The sequence below is a fragment of the Ostrea edulis genome, chromosome 3 (genome assembly GCF_947568905.1).
Source record: "Ostrea edulis chromosome 3, xbOstEdul1.1, whole genome shotgun sequence".
Taxonomy (NCBI): Eukaryota; Metazoa; Mollusca; class Bivalvia; order Ostreida; family Ostreidae; genus Ostrea; species Ostrea edulis.
In genome coordinates, this window is record NC_079166.1 from 86,282,021 (window position 1) to 86,298,952 (window position 16,932).

Consider the following 16,932-nt stretch of genomic DNA (forward strand, 5'->3'; position numbering starts at 1 on the left):
AAAATTTCAAGTGACAATTTCCTTTGAATAGCTTAAAGAAGCCCATTTCTGCTACATATTTAGTGGAGCTTCTGCATTAAGAGAGAGAGAGAGAGAGAGAGAGAGAGAGAGAGAGAGAGAGAGAGACTTACCGATAATTTTTCTCCATGTGTAAATTTGTCCACGTGGGGTGGGCGTAACTAATTGATGATACAATCCATTTGTGTCCATAACAGTAGTCATGGGGTATGCGACATTTTTTGTTGTTTGCGTCAGCCATAACAATGTTTTGTAGACATCGTGCACCAATTTTGCAATGCCACACACTTTAATAAAAATTCAATTACATGTTTGAAACAGACAATACCCCCACAAGAAATGAGAAATATCTGTAACACATATATGCCCCTCTCCCCTCGTTCTTCAAAATTCAAAAGGGATATACACATGCATCATTTAATTGTTAGTAGTACCAAACCGATTCAAGATATTGAACAGACAATATCTTCCTACTTCAAGAGTGGATTTATCATGTGACATAACAAGAGTTGTCAGAAGACAACATAGCTCGCCAGGAAGCACGACTCCATTTATCCTATCCATTTAGCTCAAAAGGATAAAGTTTTTGAAAAATAGGTCAAGGTCCAAGGTTACTAAGTCAAACGTTTTGATACCATATCAAAGGCCTGGTCATGAGGCATCTTAATATGAAATATTAAATCCCCATTTCCTTGGTTCAAGAGATATAGCAAACGTTAATGTTTTTGAAAAAAAAAAAAAAACAGGTATAAGTCCAAAGTCAACAGTTCTGGTAACAAAAGAAATATGTCTTCTAATGAGGCATCTATATTTGAACCATCGAAGTCCTATCACTCTTGGTTCAAAATATACAACCAAGGTTAGAGTTTTAGAACAGTATATGTCAAAATTCAAGGTAAAGGTCATTAGGTCAAACGTCATCTACCAAAACAAATGTCTCTTCATGAGGCATATATGTGTAAAATATCAAATCCTTATCCCTCTTGGTTCAAAAGATATTGCCCAGTTTAAAGTTTTTAAAAGTAGATCAAAGACAACAGTAAAGGCCATTAGGTCAAATGTCTTGGTACCACAACAAACGTCTGTTCATGAGGCATCTATATGTGAAATATCAGAACCCTATTCCCCTTGGTTCGAAAGATATAGCCCAAGTTAAAGTTTTTGAATAGTGGGTCACAGTCCAAGGTGAATGTCACCAGATCAAAAGCACTGGTACCAAAACAAAGGTCTCTTTATAAGACATATACATGCGAAATATCAAAACCCTATACCCCCTTGGTTTAAAAGATATAGTCCAGGTTAAAGTTTTTGAAATGTAGGTCAAAGTACAAGGTCAAGGTTACTAGGTTAAAAGTCTTTGTACCACAACAAAGGCCTCTTCATGAGGCACATCATATGTGAAATATCAATATCTTACCCCCATTGGTTTCAAAATATATACGCTAGGTTAAAGTTTCTGAAAAGTATGGCAAATTCCACATTAAGTCCACTAGGTCCAAAGTAATGATACCAAAACAAAGGTCTCTTCATGCGACATCCTTATGTAAAATATCAAAATCCTATCGATACCCCTTGGTTCAAAAGGTATAGCCCAGGTTGAAGTTTTCTTCGTTAAAAAGTAACACCGACGCTGACATCGACGCCGACACCGGGGTTCCTAACAATAGCTTTCCGGACAGTCGTCCTGGGGAGCTAAAAATCAATAGGGGTCATATACTCCTTTCAATGTACCAGTGTACCAAGTTTGATGTTTGTTAAGCAAATTGATCTCAAGATATTGAGTGGACAGTATTTTTCTATATCTAGTATGACCCTTGACCTCTGACCATGTGACATCAAAATCAATAGCTGTCACATCCTCCTGACGATGTACTAGTGGACAAAGTTTTATGTCTATCAAGCAAAGGGTTTTTAAGATATGAAGCTGACAGTATTTTCCTTTGTCCAGGGTAGATAGACACTTTACCTTTGACCTGAAAATTATTAAGGGTCATCTTCTACTCATAACTAACCCACATATGAAATATCGTTAGGATCAAGTGAATTGTTCTCAAGATATTGAGCGGAAAACATGTGGTCTACCACATAATAGGCACACATCAGTAAATCATATACAAATTTCAACTTCCTTAATTAACTTCCGGAAAACTAAAATGTAACACACGGCCAGAAGAAGTGGGGACTTGACTGTTTTAATTTTGAGAGCTTCTCAAACCGGGTTACAAAATAGGGCACTTCCAACATTCAATATGACATGAACATTAGGCAAGATCATCACCACATCGAAGCTAAGACGTGGCTTTAAAAGGATCACTATTGTCACTACTTATACATTGATTGGCAATGCAAAGGTATATGCACACTAATTATATTTCCTTTGTTTCCAAATTAACATGGCCAATGCATCTATAATGATCATGCAACGCAGACTATCTGATTTCACCCAAGATATAAGAATTTTAAGATTGAACTCTCGGATATCTATGCATTGCTCGCACCTTCTTAAAGAAACAATGGCGTCAGTTAATATAAAATACGTTTTTAAAACTTAAGTTTTTAATATGAAAGTTTAGATACACATTTAGGCTTATTCTTTTCGGGTTCATCGAGTGTAGATAGGAGTAAGAACGGATCAAGCTAAATTCATTATACTAAATCATGTGTAAAACATAAAACGAAGTTATGCACATTTCCGAGAATTGGTGGGAAAATAGGATAAAGTATATGCTGATTGTTATCATAATTGCAATTAAAAGATTTATATAGCGCCCTATCAACATTATTTCTCTAAAGCGATTTACAAATGTGAGAGAAAAGATAATATAAAATCGATATGCACATACATGATACAGGTAGGCGTATTTAATGATTATAAAACGCCGCACATGATGTATTTTAGTCTGTCCTATCACTTACATTAAAAAGTCCTACACCAGTGCATGTAACTAATAAGACAGTAACGGGGTCCACTCGGCTTTATTCATTCATTCTATCTTTATTTCCTCTTTTTTATTCTGTCTTTATCTCCTCTTTTTCATTCTATAATTCTATCCTCTTTTACATTCTGTCTTTATTTCCTCTTTTTCATTCTGTCTTTATTTCCTCTTTTTCATTCTGTCTTTATATCCTCTTTTTCATTCTATCTTTATTTTCTCTTTTCAGAGATTGTACAACATTTACATTCTATACAATGTTATGAGATACATCTAACTGTGTTTTCGTCCTGTAATATCGTAGTATCAATTATCACTTCCAGTTGGCAGGGCCAAAGGACTTCTTGTTTAAATTTTACACAATTGATACCTTTATCAAAATCCAAGATAAAAGTTAAATGTGAATAATTGACTTTTATCCTGATATGGGTTTCCATATGAGGTAATCAATTATAACCTATATCCAACTCCGACACGTGAACATGAGGTGAATATTTTTAAGTCATATTTAAGGTTGATCGATCCTCATGTGATGTCATAGGTTTTTGCAAAATTCTTTATTAAATTAAACTTTGTGCATGATAGAAATATATCATTCAGAGGAATTTTATACGCTGAATGAAATTTAAAAAAAATTGGTAAACTATTGATACTGAAAGAGTTTATATTTTCCATAGGTAATCAATTATTTATAATCTTAAAAATGTTGTAAAGGCCAATAACTCCTATGCTGGTATTTCTTCTACTGCATGTCTGTTATACATGATTTCCCTAATATCTACAATTAATTTATACATATTAATGAATTAGAAGTATTTTTTAGCCGTTGACATTTAAAACTTGTCATTTCAATTTTTTTCCGTATTTTAAATATTCTGTATAACGAAAATGTGTGATTTTCTGATATTAACTTATGATTCTGTTTTTGTATGTCTGACATCTTTAAAAGTGTGGCAACATGCACATTTTCTTTGGTTATTAATTAGATCTAACTATATTGTCTGATGTGTTTCATACCGATTGTTAAGCCGTTCTTGGCACACTGATTTTGACTGCGGATAACTCCGTTTACCTGATCAGGATATAGGGCTCACGGTGGGTGTGACCGGTCAACAGGGGATGTTTACTCCTCCTAGGCACCTGATCCCACCTCTGGTGTGTCCAGGGGTCCGTGTTTGCCCAACTATCTATTTTGTATTGTTTATAGGAGTTATGAGATTGATCACTGTTCGTTATCTTCACCTTGCATATTGAGTTGAAAATAATTGTTTTTCCACTTTCAACTATTAATATTGATAAGTGTTATGAGGATCGAACCACCTTAACATCAAATAAAGTGTAGTTTAATGTTGTATACATTGTCTAGTAAATCACACGATGTTCTATATTTGAGGTATGATGCATACGTGTTTTATCTAAGGAGGAAGAATATAGAATGCATACAATGAGATCAGGTTTCCGTTTTGTAACAAAGTAGAGTATGAAAAATTTGCAGAATAGTCTCATCATTTTGTCATTATACATTTTTAAATAGATAAAACTTAAAATACCAACATAATAACGTATTGAATAAGCAATTATGTTCATATCCTATTTCAGAAACGAAGTATATCAAGGGCGAATTAGCGCAGAGAGCAGTATTTATACCTTTAGGTCATTGACGAAAGATTTTAAATGGATTTAAATGTACGCTTAAGTATGTAATTTACATACTGATTTTATCAATCATGTTTGATAAGATCACTTCTTCAATTCAACTAAGCTGTTTACTTGTGATACATAATAAAGATAAAACAAATATACACGCATCAGACAACTATCTTACCTATTCCACCCTCCCTGTCAGGGATAGATTGGTCAGCTATCATGGAACCCTCGACCTTAAGAAAATTGAAGCGTGCATGCATGTAATGAAGTATCACACAACATGCATTTGCCACCAAAATTAAAAATCAGTTTTGAGAAAAAAATACCGCTTCAGCTTTTATTACTACTATATTATCATTTCAAAAATGAAACTAGTTTTTAAAGATAATTATATTGACAATTTGACAGTGCATTGTAAATCCAAGAACTTGCATGAAATTCGACCATACCATTACTGATTATGTCTATCTACATACTGTTTTAGAAATAAATCATGTTTTCTGTTTATGGACACATAAGTACTATATGTACAATGTATATGCTTTAATGGAATAATTAAGTCATGTCTAAAAATAGAGTTTGAATGTGAATGATACTTACGTGAAAATAATAAAGTACCAATATCAAATGGTAAAATAAAAGTCCCATTTTAATTACATTACCCAAACGCAGGATGATAAGGCAGATATGAAGTCATCGGAAATCAGCTAAAACGAAATTAGAAAAACTAGTGATATGTTCCTATTTTAGTCGTGTTCTAGAAATCATTTAATCTGTTCTAGATACATAGCACAATAAGATGTACCCATCATTTTATCAATCTTTAAAGGTACCAACATGAATTATTATGATTATCCTACAAACCTTTATGTGAAAAATAAAATCCTTCATAAGTGATCTTGTTCTAAATTTAGAACTCCAATTCCCGGTATTTTCCTTTTTCTATTTTCGTACTACAGCACAGGAGACATGTGAAGCTTTGCTATATTGTATGGTTTATTGTATTAGCTGGTGAAATTATATCTGTCTTAAACGGTAACGATATACAGGTATGTACTTTTGTAATTGCTATATAAGTATGCATGCTCATATGCTATGGATGCATTAGAAAATATAAAAATGCAGGGTGTACATGTGTGTCTATATATAGTGCAGTGCATATTTAGCTGATTTAAACGATAGCTTGAAATCAATCTCTTTTATGGAACTTTTGACAAGTGACGAGAAAACTGAATTTTAATTATGCTGCCAGCTGTACTGAAGATGTTAGCTGCAATAATCTAGCCCTATCCGATTTTTTTTTATTCTGACGTTTTCGGGATAGGGCTACACATTCCATAGAATCTCCGTAATGGTGTAAAATAATTTTATGAATAACCGGTAATAAGCTCCGTGTATTAGTCCTAAACGTTGTTTACATCAAAAGGAGTACCAACGTTGTGCTTGGGCATGTCTAATAAAGGTGTTTTTAATTAAACATCATGTTCAGCATGCAAAATTCTTCGTCTGCTCCGCCATGCTTGTTATCGCGAGATTTCGTATAGGTGGATCTACTGAAAAACTATAACATTGACAATCTGCAAAATGTACTTACTCGAGACACCCCGACAAAGAAAGGGAAATCATATGGTTGTAGAAAGAATTTACACTCTGCTGTTCTTTTTGAACTTGATATTAAATCTAAACCTTTTTGATACCGGCGAAATAGCTTTCTCCTCCGTACTCGTCCATTGATGTAAATACTACCTTATATGGCATATGTAAATAACTTGACAATCGGAAGTTGAAACTTCAGTACATCAAACATGGCGCACAAATATGAATCGATAAATTGGAATATATCGAAATTGTTGAAAACGATAGAATAGAATCTCAGAAATCGTAAGTTGCAGTTTGTAAATTTATATAATAACTAAGAAACATAGAATATCATTTTATTTACGTAAAGAAAGTCAGCAAATGTTTAGAATGATCGAAAATGTTGCGGGAGTGGATCACTCGCAATTGCACCATTGCGGAGATCCTATGGAGTTGTAACCCCCTCCCCCCTAAAAAAAAATCGGAGAGGGCTACATTATTGCAGCCACGAAGATGGATAACTATAAGTGCACGGAGAGCAATCGCATTACCAGAAATATTAGTTTTCAATTGCCAATTTGCATTACTTGTCATATTTTATTCCCAATAGCTAATTGCCGAGCAAAGGATTATATAAAAAAATATTTAACATCTAATTTCCATGCTAAATACCTTGAATTTATAAAAATCCTAAACATGAGACAACACATTCACGACTGAACTTCTGTTTTTCAAAAAGGCAACAAAATTTGCATTTGCATTCGTATAAAAGTGAAAGTTCCAAGAACAATTGAAAACATGAAGTGCATGTATACATCAACACAGTTCCTAGATACCACGATTTGCCAACTTCAAACAAACATAACAAATCGACTGTTCTGTATTTGGAAAATCCTTAAGTTATTTATAAGAATGTTGAAATTGTTCCATAAATAAATGTTGCTGAACTTTTCGACATTCTGGCTTGATTTATGAAGGTTCCTCGCTTTATTAAAAATGACGATCTCCGTGAAATATCACTAAAGTACCAAAGTACAATATTTACTTATCATTCCAGGTTGATGCAACAATATTGTTAAAGCTCGATAACTCTATTAAACTTCCGTTCGGCTAGTTCCCGCGCGTCACAATTTGTCTGATTGATTGTTTTGCTGTTTTCCGCCACACCCAACAATGTTTCTGTCATCTGGTCGCGCCCAGTTGTTTTGTTGGTGGAAGAGAGAACCCAGATAATACACTCTTCGCACATATTTTATGTATATTTCCTAGGCTAGGTGTTTGTTTAAACATTGTAAAAATATTAATCAGTGACATATAGGTCCTTTGGTCCGAGTGTAAAAAACTACGTTCATTGTAAAATTTATTGTATAACTGTATCATTAGACATGCCACTATAATAAACAATTTAATTACTTACTTACTGAAGAAAATTCATCGGTTTTTTTAATCGGACGTTTCGGGCTCAATATTTAACCAGAAGTCGCTCGTAGTGGGGTTACAATAAGGGTAGTTTAATATATACACAGGCACTTTGGGCACGCATCATGCAACACGCCACCCAACCCCGTCCCACCCCTAACCTTTTCTGATCTGAGATCTACAAACTATTTTAACTTTTAAAAATATAAACGGTGGGTGTGAGCGGTCAACAGGGGATGCTTACTCCTCCTAGGCACCTGATCCCACCTCTGGTGTGTCCAGGGGTCCGTGTTTGCCCAACTATCTATTTTGTATTGCTTGTAGGAGTTTTGAGATTGATCACTGTTCGTTATCTTCACCTTACATTAAATATTATGAAATTGTATGTTTACGTGTCTGTTAGGCATTAGTAAAAATCAAGCTTTTAGCGATTGTAAGAAGAAATAGCATTCACTGATAACAATTCTTCCTAATACGTAACAGAGACGAAAATATTGATGTATATTTCCAAAATATAAGTAAAAGGAAAATGAATGTGCTATCCTAGAGCAGGAAAAAATAGGGGGAGGTGGTTGTATGAACCATGTCCTACAGTACACGACACGAGTTTTATACACCCCACCGTGGAAAGACCACCGTGTAAAATCCACGGAGATACACCGTGTCCTCCGTGTTCCACGGTGTGTGTTATTTGCGAATACACACAGCTTCTAGGAGCTTTGTTCTGGCCACGGGCGCCTTGCGGGAGATGTGAAAATGTGTCGCAGGCCAAATAATCAAGATAAAGGTGGAATTTTAAGAAAAGAAAAAGATGTCAATACCCCCCCCCCCCCGATACTTATATTGTTTTTCAGCATTTTGAGCCAATTCCAACGATACCAAACACTATATATTATGTTTTTGAGAAAACCTGATTTTGAATTTTTTTCTTTTAGTCTTCTTTCTTCATTAAAATATTCTTAAATTCTATATTGCAGACAATTCCTGTTTTGAATGCGAATTAGTATATTCAGTAAATGAAAAGCATACATGTACAACATGTAATAGGGGTATTTAATAATTACCGATGTGCTCTCTCTCTCTATCTTCTCTCTCTCTCTCTCTCTCTCTCTCTCTGACAAATGCGCTGTTTAACATAATTACTTCTATGATATTGTGTTAATATGCATCTTGACAAATATAACTTGATCCAATATAGAAAGTAGAGCATTGTCGATGATTAACAAATTGGAATTAATTTATTACATAATTAATAGAAGCAAAAATACAAACCATCGAATGATTTATTTTTAAAATCCCGAGTTAATTACATTTGATCGAGACTTATGTTCAATGTACTTTCATAGAGGTTTTCATAAAAAAAAACATGTTCATCGGGAGTGTCTGGATAATGCAATGATTTTTGTATAATAAGTATATACCATGCAAATTCCTAGGGTCTTTGTCACAGTATAACTAAATTACGGTTAGCTAGTTTGGGTTTTGACTTCTTATGAAAAGTGTGAAATATATTGGGTCGGCGCGATATCAGATCTAGTCTAAGATCATGGGTACCTTGCGCCGACCCAATATATTTCACATTTTCCGCAAGAAGCTAAACACTTCTGTTGATTTCAAATACACGGATTAGCTGACCCCCATTGTTCTACTGAGGCAAAAACCCCTTCGAATTTGCATGGAATGTACAAGTTATACACAGGTCATTGTTATAGTCATACATCATAGTACCGCTAACCCGAAAAACATTTTTTTTTTTATTTTAAATAAGTTATTGAATGACGAAGTATGACCAAACTGCAGATTGAACTTTATAGAACCCTGTGCTAACATTACTTATATTTTTCAATGTATCAGAAGGGGTAGGGTTTGACATTTACTTTTTTGAGCACTAGACCCGTCGGTATACGGACAGAAAGTCATAGGACAAAAAGACATAGGACAAAAAGTCACAAAATCGGTAGGACAAAAAAGTCACAGGACAAAAAGTCACAATGATGATTTTAAATCAGATAGGACAAAAAGTCACAGGACAAAAAGACACAGGACGAAAAGACACAGGACAAAAAGTCACAAACATGACTTTTGATTAAAAAGGAGAATTATATATACACCCATTCTGTTATGAAATATAGAATGCCGATATTCATACCAATATTTGTATTTTGTGCATAAATGAAGTGGTGTTTTTCTTGTTTTTTTTACCTCAGACATCACCATTTATTTAATATCCACAGATAAGTTATTTTTTTTAAACCTGATGGTACCCAAATACTCACTAAAGCCATTGTTCAGACACCAGACATTTCTTACAGTGGATGGGAGGTAGAAGAGAATGTATGTCATCATTCTTATTGTTATTTGGTTTGCCACATATAGCACTTTCAGTTCATTATCAACTAATAAGAAACAAAAAATCCGTAACTTGTTTATATAGCAATTTTAATGACAGTTCACTTCCCACTTGTTTTGACAATAATCTGGAGTGAAAGGAAGCCAACCATAATTCTGCCATCAGATTTTGTTTTGACAATCATTAATATGTAGTATAGTAAACCAAATGATCACAAAGCTTATTTTTATTTTATATCAATAAAAATATCTCTCTTTTTTAAAATCTAATTAATAGATTTTTAATATTTTTATAATAAATATGATTAAGGATTAACAATTTCATGATCATTTATATCAAAATCTAAATTTGAAATTGATATAGATTGTCATAAAAAATATAAATTTTACATATATATATTCTTAAACTTTACAAAAAGAACAGATATGTTTTCAAATATATATCAAGTTCATCATTTTCTGACTTTATTATAAACTGTGACTTTTTGTCCTATGACATTTTGTCCTACTGTCATCAAATTTTTAATTGTGACTTTTTGTCCTGTGTCTTTTTGTCCTGTGACTTTTTGTCCTACTTTCATAAAATTTCTTATTGTGACTTTTTGTCCATGGTCATTTTGTCCATGACTTTTTGTCCTGTGACTTTCTGTCCTACATTCAACCCGTCGGGCTACTTCAAATGATTTTTATTAGACCTGACTTTATATCCACTAGCCCTGACCAACTTTCCAGAAATAAATACTTCATGTAAATGACAAACGTTTACGACGTAATTTATTAACTTGATAAACACTTTATTATGGTCAATTCAAATAAACTGTTTAAAATGAACATCGAGTAGATGTCGTAAAACATCACTACCGACCGCGACTTATTTATTAGAACTAAAAATAGAGATCATTCCACCACACGGTTCAAGATTGGTAGTTTCTTGTTTATTATTTAACACGACCATTCGGACTAGTAAATCGACATTTTACCCGACCGGACCTATCATTTAGTAAACTCGGTCGGTCGGACGTGCCATAGTGTCAAACCCTGCAGGAGTATGTTGCCGGTTAAGTTGTGTAAAATTCTTGACAAGCAATAAAATAACAACAAAAATGGTGCTTAAACTGTCCGATTACGAAAACCTTAATCAATATTTAAGGATGTAAATCCTCGTTGTCAAATGCAACTAGTTCATGAAAAAAAGACTAATATCAATATAAACAGAAATGACTTAACGATTATTTGCTTTTATTCATATACGCTATTGATTATTAAAATCCTTAATTTAATCTTTAGATGCATTAGATAATGAAAGCAACAGAGAGAGAGAGAGAGAGAGAGAGAGAGAGAGAGAGAGAGAGCGTTGGTAATCATTGATTATAATATTCATAAATGTATGCAGATACGGGAAGTTTAATACGTTCAGTATAGATCTTGAAAGTACAATTTCTTTCTGATTAATTATCCATCCCCTTTCATTCTGATATTTTTTTATTTCCCATATTGCTTTCTCTACATGTTAAATTTTTCGGCTGGTCCGGGTTAGGACTAATGAATGAGCCCCCCCCCCCCCCAACACCTCCTTCTAAAACGATGTTACGTGCTTCAAAGCTGTCTATCTCCCTCTTAGTCAAAAATAAAATAAATACATGCTATATATACTGCAACATCATTGGATTTACTGGATAATTCTTCGATTTCACCTTCATAATACATGTTAATGCAAGCGGACTATTTAGGCATTTTTTTCCATCTTCGCTAGCCAAGATTATTCATCCACGAAGGCACAGTTGACCCAAAACCCATTGCTAGCGGAGATGAGATGAATTTTACCCCCGTATTATGTTATAACTGACCAAAAACCTAGTACGTTTGTTTTACAACTTTCATTCAGAAGACGCGCAAGTTTATGAGTCACTGAATAAACGAGAAAACGTCTGCATTTTTATTTCAATCGTTGTCAACTCTATACTTTGTGATATTTCAAGACTACATGTACTCAATTCAATTTATTGGATCTCATCACCATTATGCAATGGTATACAAAAATATAAAGACAAAAAGCTGTTATATATACATTTAGTAAATGATACATGCGTGTAATAAAGTATTTATCAAGTTAGAAAAAAAAAACAACCGTGTTATCATTAATGTGAAGTATGGGCATTTTAGGTAGGGGAGCACATTTTATTTTCTTAATGAAAGTACGGAGTTTTCTAACGGTTTGTTTAAAAGTAAAGATATTTTTAATATTTATTTGTTTAGGTGATAAAAATTTGAGTTTTTACTCACACTACATCACAGTTGAGTACATATTGAAATTCATCTCCAATGTAAACATGTATATAGCTGACCTTAATCACCTATTCCTAATTACAATGAAAACCCAAAGTTAAAAATAAACCACTGTTTATGGTACACATTTCTTTGAACTGCTATTTATCAAATTGAAATTACTGGCATGTGATTGTCGTTGTTCATGACCCTTCTTTTATTTGGAGAAATTGTGCTGCACGTGCCGTGAAACAATGTACCGACGAGTGGTAGGAATAACACAGGTGTTTATATACAGGATGTCGAGAATTTGGGCGTTTCATAAAAAGGGAAGTCTACATACGGATATGTACCGAAAACACCAACGTATCATTAAACAACAATTGCAAGAATTGAATGATTGATAGCTAATTTCTAAATAATTAATGGTGTGGGGGGCATGCATGCTGGCCTAGTGAAAAGGTTTTTTGGGTGAATCATTTAGGAAATTATTTCTTTGTTTTATCACACGGAGGTACACGGTGGCATCGATGGAGGTACAGGTGACATCCACGGAGATCCTCCGTGGACTTCAATGTCTAGCTCGCGCGGAAAAAAAGGACTTCAAAGGTGCCGACAATTTTAAAGGTCCACCGTGTTTGGGGCAAATTTGTTCCACCGCGTTGCGTGGAACACGCATAAAACTCGTGTCGTGTACTGTACATGTAAGGCCTATGGTTTGAGATGCATTTATTGTAAAGAACTGTACTCCAATGCATAATTTAAATTGACTCTGAAATTTTATCACACTCTTCCGAATATATCAAGTACCAGCTAGAGAGTCAATACTCCACGGATTCAGTCTAATATGACATTCGGATAAATTCTGTTGAAGGAAGGGGTGGGGTGGGCTGTGGCTTAAAGTGGGCCCAGGTGAGAGCTGAAGTAAATGTAATGAAGAATGTGATATCAACAACTTGAGTATGAATTATGTACATACACTGTAACAATTCATAAAACTCTGACGGCTAAAAATTGTAATTTCTCATATAGATATGCATGTAGATATTGTAGGGCAACATATATAAATCAATAGCTAAAAGATATAAAGTATCAAGTATCATTAGTTTGTTGACTTTGAAAAAAGCTTAGTGTTTGAAACATTCCTCGAACTTTTGATTGGACTCGGTATTCGCGTAAGCTATTTCCATAAAAAAAAAAAACTTGAGTGTTTATTTCCAAATCAAATTTCTCTGGAAAACATGACGCGTTGGCGCGCAGACGCGTCGGTCACAACTAGCCCTTCCGTTCACATATGAATAGATTCTTCCTAAAGAAATTTACATGTAAGAGAAAAATAAGGACGGGATGTGATACATGTACCCATATTTAGTGATCTTCATCCGGCTGAAATTTCGGTTAGCTATGTGTTTGAATATAATATTTGACAGTTCAGTATGTGGAAATCCAACTTCTCTGATTCTTGTCAAAGAAGTTAATTGCCATAAACCACTTTGGAAACGGGATATGGTAAGGTAGAGGAGGACTGGGAAGGGTGGTGGTGGTTCATGCTTATTGTACTGCCCTCTGAATCGCCATTGAAGCTCAGAATAAATTCTAACACCAGTCTCAATTTGCAAAGAATATTTCAAGAGGCCAATCTGCATACCAGTGGTTGTGATTGAATTACTTATTCTCTTAGTATCTTTGGGGTTTAACTTTTCTTTCTCATATATCTCTAAATTAATTGTATAAACGCATCTTATGCACAGTGTATGTAGCGTTCTTATGATGTCGTCACATGCACATTCAGACCACATTGAGAGTTATATTGATTATACATCCATAGTTCATGAATGATAATTTCGAACAGATTTCTTGTAATGCGGTCTTTAAAAAGATATTGTATATTTCAATATTTTAAGGACATTTAATGAAATTAAACAGCTTTTCTGTTTATATTTTTTCTCTTAACTTTATACATATATTATTGATTAGCTATACATCTACGATTTTGCATTATGAGATAGAGTATTCCAATTAGTTTCCAAACATTTCTTAGACAGGACTATTTATGCACCTTTCAAAATGCAAAAGTTATGCATTCATAATGTTCATGTAAATATGTAGTGAGAGGCTCTTGCCATATAAAACGTGAAAAGGATTTGATAATACGTCTTGGTGCTCTCATATCAGATTATTGTAATTATCCTCCTTTTATTGGTGTGAAATGGTTGGATTTTGTGTTAGATATATGTTAATTCGAGGTACAATGTCGTTGATAGAATGACCAATACCTAAATAAAGACACTTTGGTCAGATTCATACGTATCGAAATGATGATATTTGCCCTCTTTCGAAAATGTTTTGTATCCTCAGTTGAATGAAAAGGTGAAGATAAAGAACAGTGACAAATACCATAACTCTCCCCTCTCTTTTTCTCTCTGTATGACATAATTACAGCGATGACAATGGTTTGTGATGGATTTAATAAAAAGGAACAGGGTGAAGTAAACGAACATAAATCAATCTCATAACTTTTATCAGGAATACAAAATAAAGAGTTTGGCAAACACGGCCCGCTGGATCGACCAGGGGTAGGACCAGGTGCCTAGGAAGAGAAAGCATCCCCTGTCGACAGGTAACACCTGTCGTGAGCCCTATATCTTGATCAGGTAAACGGAGCAATCCGTAGGCAAAATCAGTGTGCTAAAAACGGCCTAACAATTGGTATGAAACAGGTCAGACAGCATTTGACCCAATGATAGGTTGTATTGACGAACTAGACCGTTATAAAGACCATAGAATTTGCGAAATGCTGACTCTAATCGAGAATGTTGATACCCATGTACCATCAACTTGTTTGTCAGTAGCTTGCCTCGATTTAAAAACTGACTATACGCAGAACAAGCCCTTGCGAATCGAATCGGTTGAGAGATACATGTATAAACACCATATGCAGGTGATAATGTAATATGGCTACATAAATATGGGAAGTTGAAATCATCCCGTTTGTCATATAGTTGAGTTGTCAGTTTAACGTTAATGTATACTTTCAATAAAATAACTAAGTATGAAGCAGAAGTGGACGACTCTGTGGTGTCTTTTATTTCGAGCTCACAGGGATATATCGAATAGACATATGAATGAAAGTTATTATTGTTAATAGACAAAACGTCGTCGATATATCTAAATGTCGAATTGAAGGCGACAGCAAAAGAATTTCTCCTTTCACGTAGAAGTTTTTGAATAAATTCTGCTTCATATGAATATAGAAACAGGTCAGCTAATAAAGGATCACAATTCGTGCCCATGGGAATTCCAACAGACTGTTAGAAGACCTGATCACCAAAGACCACGAAGATATTGTCAATAAGGAACTTTAGCATATTTTTTATTTCAACTTCAGAGTACTTGTGCGTGGAATCAGAGTGGTGTTTAACAAAGTAAGTTTTTGGATGACTGATCACTAGATTTGAATGTTTCCGTTTTTCCCTTTTTGTTGAAAAAACAACTGTTTATGATGTCAAAAAGTTAAGTCTTTAATTTATCGTGAGGAATGGTCGTGTATAGTGTTGAATAGTCATAGGTTTTGATGCTATTGATTTGGGAAAAGTTTTGAGATTTCAAATTTACTAAAAGTTCTTTAGAATTTTTTAGAATCCACATTTGATTAACACCACACATTCAATCTCACTCTACAAGCAGTATACTAGTAAGCTGTATAGAAAACTAAACATGCCATTTTGAAGCTCACGTCCCTGGCGCCGATAGATAACGTTCATGTTATCTTTATGTTTTTCTTTCTTCATCTTTTCATCTTAACCTAAATAAAGTTGATTGATTGATTGGTTGATTGATTGATTGGTTGATTGACTGATTGATGTTTTCCGCCACACTCAACAATTTTTCAGTTATCTGGTGGCGCCCAGTTTTTATTGGTGGAAGAGAGAATCCAGATACAATGTACCTGGGAAAAGACCACCGACCTTCCGAAAGTAAACTGGGAAACTTTCTCATTTACGGGCGCGAGCGGAATTCGAACCCACACCGACAGAGGTGAGAGGCCGTGTGATTTTGAGCGCGATGCTCTAACCACTTGGTCACGGAGGCCCTTCCTAAATAAAGTAATTCTAATCTAGATCACATTCAGTTTCATTTATTTAAGTTGGCTACATGTATAAGCTGTAAGCTAAGAAAACTAGTCACTCATGTGGTTCTGTCTTGATTTTTACTTGTATCAGAAAATATAATCAGGGAATGGTGCTACTTCTGTAATGTTGATATTGTAGAATTTGTGTCCTACCCTCCTCAAATTATGAATTTTAATCTTAAATGCATATATGTCGCATCACGAATTAAGTATGATCATCCAATCATCATATCTATGATATTTTTTTCTAGCATGGATGAGTAAATCGCATCATTTCAATTTCTATTATGCAGGATGTTTTCTCTCCCAAATAAAAAGCAAACAGAGGGGGTTTTCCAAAGCCCCCATTCTTAGTCACCGCCCCTAAAATTTACATGTGTTCAGATCAATGTTCAGTTCCTTGTTAATCATACTTTCAACACAAGAGATGCATTTGGTTAGCAGGTGAGGAGACGATGGCCATCATTTTAACACCGAAAGAAAATTCGGTATTTTTAGATCATGGAATCGCGAGGGTTGTCTGTGTTGTCTAATTCGAGCCCCCTCTTCATCCTTTGAATTTCTGTGATTGACATCCAATATTTGGACACA

General features: G+C 34.4%; 2 protein-coding genes across 5 annotated transcripts in view; one reads left to right on the forward strand and one right to left on the reverse strand.

Annotated features, from left to right (window-relative positions):
• LOC125673370 (uncharacterized) overlaps positions 1–6,651 on the reverse strand; it is a 25,750-nt gene extending 19,099 nt beyond the window's left edge. Inside the window, exons 1-4 of one of the 3 annotated variants that reach the window (XM_048909937.2) lie at positions 6,193–6,651; positions 5,199–5,305; positions 4,777–4,831; positions 132–305 (exon numbers count right to left, since the gene is read on the reverse strand). In XM_048909937.2, coding sequence (XP_048765894.1) covers positions 132–305; positions 4,777–4,831; positions 5,199–5,246 — 277 coding nt within the window. In that variant the 5' untranslated portion in view covers positions 5,247–5,305; positions 6,193–6,651. Of the gene's footprint in view, positions 1–131; positions 306–4,776; positions 4,832–5,198; positions 5,306–5,462; positions 5,518–6,192 lie in introns of those variants that run through there. The other 2 variants (XM_048909938.2, XM_048909935.2) reach the window with 2 other exon arrangements.
• Positions 5,555–16,932, forward strand: part of LOC125673371 (uncharacterized) — a 27,706-nt gene continuing 16,328 nt past the window's right edge. Inside the window, exon 1 of one of the 2 annotated variants that reach the window (XM_056159288.1) lies at positions 5,555–5,647. The gene's annotated coding sequence lies outside the window, so the exon portion shown is untranslated. The remainder of the gene's footprint in view (positions 5,648–16,932) is intronic. The other variant, XM_056159289.1, reaches the window with a different exon arrangement.